Source organism: Galeopterus variegatus, unplaced genomic scaffold (genome assembly GCF_000696425.1).
Source record: "Galeopterus variegatus unplaced genomic scaffold, G_variegatus-3.0.2 Scaffold878, whole genome shotgun sequence".
Taxonomy (NCBI): domain Eukaryota; kingdom Metazoa; phylum Chordata; class Mammalia; order Dermoptera; family Cynocephalidae; genus Galeopterus; species Galeopterus variegatus.
In genome coordinates, this window is record NW_007726989.1 from 173661 (window position 1) to 180831 (window position 7171).

General features: G+C 47.0%; 2 protein-coding genes across 2 annotated transcripts in view; one reads left to right on the forward strand and one right to left on the reverse strand.

Moving 5' to 3' along the window:
- Positions 1-1054: 1054 nt before the first annotated feature.
- Positions 1055-3070, reverse strand: MRFAP1L1 (Morf4 family associated protein 1-like 1). Its single transcript, XM_008573107.1, has 2 exons — positions 2526-3070; positions 1055-1932 (listed from the first exon to the last, which is right to left on the reverse strand). The coding sequence occupies exon 1, from the start codon at positions 2920-2922 to the stop codon at positions 2539-2541; it is 384 nt and encodes a 127-aa protein (XP_008571329.1). The 5' UTR covers positions 2923-3070; the 3' UTR covers positions 1055-1932; positions 2526-2538.
- Positions 3071-6954: 3884 nt separating this feature from the next.
- BLOC1S4 (biogenesis of lysosomal organelles complex-1, subunit 4, cappuccino) overlaps positions 6955-7171 on the forward strand; it is a 1412-nt gene continuing 1195 nt past the window's right edge. The window contains exon 1 of the mRNA XM_008573119.1: positions 6955-7127. Within this exon, the coding sequence (XP_008571341.1) occupies positions 6955-7127 (173 nt within the window). The remainder of the gene's footprint in view (positions 7128-7171) is intronic.

Here is a 7171-nt window from a genome sequence, read left to right on the forward strand (position 1 = left end):
TTCATAAACATGACCGGGAAGGGGATCTTAACCCTTGACTTGGTGTTGTCAGCACCACGCTCAGCCATTGAGCGAACCGGCCATCCCTATATGGGATCCGAACCCGGGGCCTTGGTGTTATGAGCACCGCACTCTCCCGAGTGAGCCACGGGCCGGCCCTCAAGTACTTGATTTTTAAGATCCCTATTTTACACATTAATCCAAAACATTCATCTACACTTATTATGATCACATATTTGTTCATATAAAATTACATTTAGCAATTATGGAAACTGCACTATGCCTGTTCTACAGCTCTAAGCATCCATTAGCACTCTGTGAGGTTGCACTGCAGGGTGAAGAAACCTCAAAGTACAGGTTTATAGAGAAAAATTAACTCCTTGGCAAAGACCTCTTAGCCCTGCTTGACTTTCACCCCATCTCTCACAACCCCCTGCATACTCCTTAAGTTCCAGCTCACTGGCCGTCTCCTCAGTGCAAGAGTTTTAAAAAGCTTTTGTTCCTGCTGTTTCCTTTGCCTCAGATACCTACATGTGTTTCTACTTTCAGAAGTTATACTCAGCATTCAAGTTCAGTTAAGTCACTTGCTCTGAAAAGCTTTCCCGGACTCCCCCCTCCTCAGGGGAGCACAGTTGTCTCCCTCCTCGGGGCTCCCACAAGACATTCAAGCACACTATATTGTAATTCCTTCTTTCCATTGCTGTCCCACACCTTTGCCCAATCTATGTCTTACCTTTATATTCCTAGTGCCTTGGGCAGGATACGAAGCCCATTACATTCCCACTGATATGTAAACACACATCAGCTGCTGAAAAGCAGGGACTTGGACCAGAGGATGGCCTACAGTTCATGTCTCTTAAGAACTCGATGTTCTGTCATCTCACCCCCATAGCACCTTCCAGAAATAATTCTCCCTCAAATTAAAGGCCTATTGAGAGCCTCATAAACTACAAGCAGTTTACCCACATTTGATGTTAATGACATTCAAGGAAGAATAACCATTTCAGAAAAAATTTATTTATGATTATTTTATTAACACACACAGGGACTTTGCTGGTTTGCACAAAAAATTTATTTTGCAAAAAAAAGGCTTTTTAGGTCTTTGTTTTTTGAGGAAAATGAACAATTATTAAGTGTTTGATTTCGACCTCAAATCCCTGTCAGGTCTACTGCCCTGAGGAACTAGAAGAGACTTTACAAGCCTTGAGGATGCCTTTTCCTTTCTCCAGCTATACTCTGAAGCCCCTGTAATGTGTGACGCTTCACAATAGTAAAGCATCATTCCCCATCCAAACTTCTTTGTCATGTAACACCAGCTAGGCTGTCTAAATCAACTCACCTGACAGGTTACACAATTTATATCAGACAATGTGCTACAGAACACAGCTCACCTTCTTCGTCTCACAGACGAGCTAAAGTCCTAAAATATATACAAAACCATCTTCCATCTCCAACTGTCTTCTGGTTCTTCCCAGCTTTCTGCAGAGCAGTATCATTCATACATTTTCACCAGCTACAAACATGTAGTGTAGTGCCTCCACTGCACCTATAAAGTTGGAAGGTTCTGACCCCAAGTCTTCACGTGTCCCAAAGTTCCAAAAAACAATCAGGTCACATAGGTAATAGTAAAATACAAGGACATGCCCAACAGTTCAAAAACACAGCAAAGTAACAAGAATAAATGTGACCAGTAAAACAACTTTTGAATAAGCTTAATTTCTCTTATGAGATTATCTCTCCAACAAGTTATCTTTCCAGAACGAAATACATTTAATGAGTTAAACCCATATTAAAGTCACAACCACTGACCCTAAGGCAGACTGTTAGACAAGGGTAAAAACACACACAAAAAAGAAACAGAACAAGAAGTTTCAGTTTCCTCAAGGTGCCAGTCCATCCTTACCAGCTGACCAGAGTCCATTGACTGTGAACCTAAAGCACAATTGGGAGAAATTTACCATCAAGACATTGAGTCTCAGATTTCCATTTCCTGACGTTAAAAAAAGAAATGTTAACCACCCACGAGAATGCCATTTGTTTCAGACAAGGTACTCTGACATACTTCCGGTTCTAGAAAATCTGGGAACTTCTAGTGATGACCTCTGGCTTTACACTTTTCTACTTCTCTTTCCCTGCGTTCTCTCTCTCCCCTATTTTGCGCTATGACCTAGGATTTCTTTCGTTTTCCTCCAACTCCTTCAGTGCCGAGGCACGTCTACCTCTGGAGACTGTCCTATGAGAACTGACTTTTACGTTTCAGAAACACACACCCGAAGTTACTTTTATTTTCCTCCAACTACCAGGGAGGGGGGACGGCACCGCCAAAAGCAACATGTACTAACACCGAACAAAACTAGCACGCTCGTATTTCCTCTTGATCCCAACTTCGTTCCCAAGGCCCAATTTTTGATGCAATAAAAAGGAAGCTTGCTCCTAGAAGATCACTCTTTTTCCAGGAAGCTGCCTCACCAGGCCGTGGCAGCTATGAAGACTCCCATCCAGCTCCCGCCGGTTCCCGCGCTTACCGCCCAGCCTCCTTCAAGACGACTCGCTCCTCTCTATTCGGCAGACGAGCTCGACCAGCATCTCTGCCATCTTCGCGATCTCCTTGGCCTTCTCCTCGGCCCTGTCGCACAACTCCGACACCCTCTCGTCAGCCTGGCCCCGTGGACACTGAACGCGGTTCAGGGCGCTCTCCTCCGACGCCTCCACCTGGGTCTTGATCTGGATGAGCATATTGTCCATCTCCCACAACTTGCTCCTGGTCCTCAAGTACGCCCTCCCGTGCTCGCGGATGAGGGACGCGATGTCCTCCCGCATCTCGCTGATGACGGGAAGCAGAAACTGCTCGAAGTCCTCCTCGGGCTCCAGCACCTCCACCTCCTCCGGCGCTTCCACCTCGTCCACGTCCAGGGGCCGCATCCTGTCCTGCCGCTTCTTCAGAACCGCGGGATCTCCTTACCCGCACCCCTTGTCAACAGTATTCCCGAGTTAACTCTAAGCTCTCTTTTCCTTCCAATTTTAAGCCTTTCTCTTCAGAAATGCTGTGGGACGAGCTACCTCCTACTCACACAGCCGGGGCGGGGGCGGGGGAACAAAATGGACCCGCAGCCGTCAACCAGCCCTCCGCGTGTTTGCGGCCCTTTCACGACATGGCCGGGCCCCTTTACGGTCACGCCTTCGGCAAGACCACGGAGCGGGCGCGCGCACGTAGAGGGATCTCAGCCGCGCGCGCGAGCCCAGCCCCGGATTCCCAGCGCCATGCCCCGCCCTCTTCTCTGACCTGCCTGCAGGCGCACGGGTGGTTTCCTGGCGGCGGGTTTGCCCGCCTCCTCCACAGCTCCCTTCCTGGAGGGCTTGGGCTTTTACTTTTTTTTTTTTTTTTTTTAAGTAAAAGCAATCTTCCCTCCCCCAGATTTGAATAAGACTGGCTGGCGTTCAGAGCGCTTATTATCCAAGCAAATACAGGCTTGGGTTAACTTGTATTAATTCTTTTAATTCTCACAACAAACCTATGAGATAGGTGGAAAACTGGCTACGAGCCGTGCTTATGGATCTGAATTTGAACTCAGAGCAATTTGAGTCCACAGTCCCTACTCCTGACTGCCACACATGCTCCCTCTTCTGGGACAGAGCCCTTAGAGTCAAAAACCGTGGACGCCAACAGCTCTTTCCTCTGTACTCCCACCGCTCACTCTCACACTTTTGTTACAGGGGGATTTCATTCTCATTGCCCTAGTCAGTTAGTTTTTGGTCTCTCTTAACCACGTTGTTAGCACCTCAAGGTAAAGGGCCACTTCTGATTCGCTTCTGTCCTCAGCCCTTCATGGCAGCCTGGCACCAAGTAAGGCCCTAGGGGGTACTTTATAGAGAAGGAATTCTTCCCTAATGTGCTTACCTCCACCAGACTGGAGGCTCCTTGAGGACAGGTTCTGGATTTGGTCGCCTCTATGACCCCATCACCCATAGGGCCTGAAAAGCATCAGGGGCCCAGTTAGTGCTGCATTAATAGTTACTTAAGAAATACATTTTGAGGGCCGGCCCAGTGGCGCACTGCTACAGTGCGCCGCTTGGGAAGCGCGGCGGCGCTCCCGCCGAGAGTTTGGATCCCACATACAGACCGGCCGCTCACTGGCTGAGCGAGGTGCGGGGGCAACACCGAGGGTTGCGATCCCGTTGCCGGACATGAAAAAAGACAAAAAAAAAAAGGAAAAAAAAAAATACATTTTGATCACTGACATGCCATTGTGGAATGCATGAAGCCTATTTCTAGGCTTGTTGACACACACGGTGCCACACTAGTAGTAATTTGGTGAGAATCTTGTGTGCATAAGTGCCACAGACCATAGCTTCAGTTTTCTGGTCTGATAAAGACCAGTGGTCCCAACCTGAATATCTGTCAGTGGGATGAGGCATTCACGATATGATGTGTATGAAAGTATTTTGCAATCATCAAAGCACTAGCAGATAGATGTTTGTCAAAAGACACCATTAAGAGAGCGAAAAGGCAAGCCACAGAGGGTGGGAAAAGATATTTTCAATAGATATATCTGACAAAGGACTCATATTCAGAATATATTGAGATCTCCTACAGATCGTTAAGGAAAAGACAAACAACCAAATTTAAAAATAGGCAAAAGACTTGAGCTGACACTTCAGAAAAGAGACATTTCGCAAATGGCAAATAAGTATATAAAAAGGAGCTCAACTTTATGATTCAACAGGGAAACGCAAATTAAAACCACAATGAGATAGCACCACACATTCACTAGAATGGCAAAAATTCAGAATATGAACAATACCAAGTGTTGGGGAGGACGTGGAACAAGTGGAACTCTCATACATTCTTGATTGGTATCTTAGTCTGCTTGCTCTTCCATAACAAAATACCATAAACTGGTTGGCTTAAACACAGACATTTATTTTCTCACAGTTCTGGAGGCTAGAAGTCCATAATCAAGGTGCCCACAAATTTGGTTTCTGGTAAGGCGAGGGCTCTCTTCCTTGTTTGCAGGCCACCTTCTTGCTGCAGTCCTCACATGACACGAATTTTGAGGGAACACAAACACTCAGACCATAGCATTATCTCATATAGTTTTAGCTCAGGATCTTCTCATGAAGTTGCAGTCAAAATATCAGCTGGGCTGCAGTTTTCCTTAGGCATGAATAGGACTGGAGGATCTACTTCCATGATGGCTTGATCATGTGGTTATTGGAATGAGGCTATTTTTCTTCAGCTGTTGGCAAAAAGCCTCAGTTTTTTGCTATGTGAGCTTTTCCACAGGGCTACTCACCACAACGAGCTGGTTTCCCCCAGAGCAAATTATTGGAGAGGATGAGATGCCATGCTACCTTTTATGAACCAATCTCCAAGTCACTCAACATCACTTCTGCCTTTTTCTACTTATTATGAGCAAGTCACTAAGTCCAGTACACACTTAACAGGAGGGAATACACAAGAGTGTGAATACCAGGAGGTGGAGATCATTGGGGATCATCTTGAAGGCTGGCTACCAATCACAGTTCTCCCTCTGACTAACAACGATTCATGTCCTTCCAACATGCAAACCACACTCATCCCCACCCAAAGCCCCCTAAAGTTACTTAAAAACAAACAAACAAACAAACAAAAGTCATGTATTTTTATGTATTACTATCCTATTGCAGCATCTGCTTCTAAATTATATCAGATTCAGATGAGGCTCCCTGAGTGAAGTTTCTTAAATCCAGCACCTGGAGTACAGTTCTTCATCATCTCTAGACCTTTGAATCTAAAGAGACAAGTTATCTGCCCCCACACATCCAATATACAATTGTGCAGCAGGCATAGGATCACCATTATAGACATTCCTGTTCAAAAAATTGGGGAAATGGGGGTACAAATAAGTCACTGATTCATAGGAACTCTTCAGTCCAGTCGCGAGGTACAGGAACAATTCCCCATGACTCTCATCTCTACCACCCGGGCTCTTGGTTCCACATTCTGAGTCATACTTCCTTTTTCATGAAAGGTAGCATGTCAGTGTTTGCTGATGGGTCACTTTCTCGGTCTGCTTTTGTAGAAGTTTGGGCAGGGTTCAAAGGCCTTTCATTTTGTGCCGTCTCAGTCCCTTTCAGTTCAAGCTGCAGGGTTTGTGCTGATATAATTAGCTTAAATACTTTGTAGGCTTTCTGTGAATCTCATTGGGGTTCATTCCATTAGACAAAAGCCCTACATACATGTCCCTTTAAGATAAGTTCACCTCTACCTTGGGCTTCCACCAATAATGCTGAAGAGCCAGCCCTTAAGCTTCCTAGAGACTCCATTTGCGAGACTGTGAGGCACATCCTGATCTCTTTAAGCAGCTGTTGGGTGACTTCATGGTCCTCTGAAGCACCACTTCTGCTTTTTCTGAGATTTTTGAGAAGGATTTTACAGTCATACCTCAACTTTATCTTTTTGGGTTTTTTTTCCCCTCCTGCAGTACCCTGGGATATGATCCTTTTTTTTTTAAAGCTATTTCTTAACTTTTACATTATTTGCAGTCTGAAGAGACTGGGAACGTTCAAAATCATTTGAAGTCACCAAGGTCCATCTTCTTCGTGTTTAACAGACCTTCCTTTTGCTTATCTCTCTTTTATTCTACTACAAACAGCAAGAAGGAACAAAGAACAGGTGGGAGAACTTCATGAGTGCTGGACATCTGTATGTTGGTCTGGATAGAGGTCACCTAGTTGTATGGATATGTAAAAAGCCATCAGTGTCCACACGTCAGATACATGCACTTTACTATATTCCTGTTACACCGTCGTACTTTTTTTAATGGGTTCTGAGTGTGAGGGCGGGCATGGGGACACCAGACCGCGCGTGCCCGAGCGTGTGCGCGCCTGGAGCCCGGAAGAGATGTGCGTGTGCGCGCACGTACGCGTGCGTGACGTGAGCGCGCGGAGGCTGCGCAGGCGGCCATCGCGGGCATGGAGGGTCGCCCCGGGGACCGCGGGCCGCCCCGTGAGGAGCAGGCCGAGGAGGCCGAGCCGCCGGACGTCTCCTGGAGCGGGGACAGTGGCAACGTGTCGCAGAGTCAGAGCAGCGCCTCGGGCCCGTGGGAGGAGCCGGGCGCGGAGGACCGCGCGCCGGGCCGCGACCTGGAGGCCGGCGGTGTAGCCCGCGGCGACGCGGCGCAGCAGGGGC

Bases quoted from the DNA above. Each gene is read 5' to 3' on its own strand.
- MRFAP1L1 (XM_008573107.1), bottom strand. From the start codon at position 2,922: ATGCGGCCCCTGGACGTGGACGAGGTGGAAGCGCCGGAGGAGGTGGAG.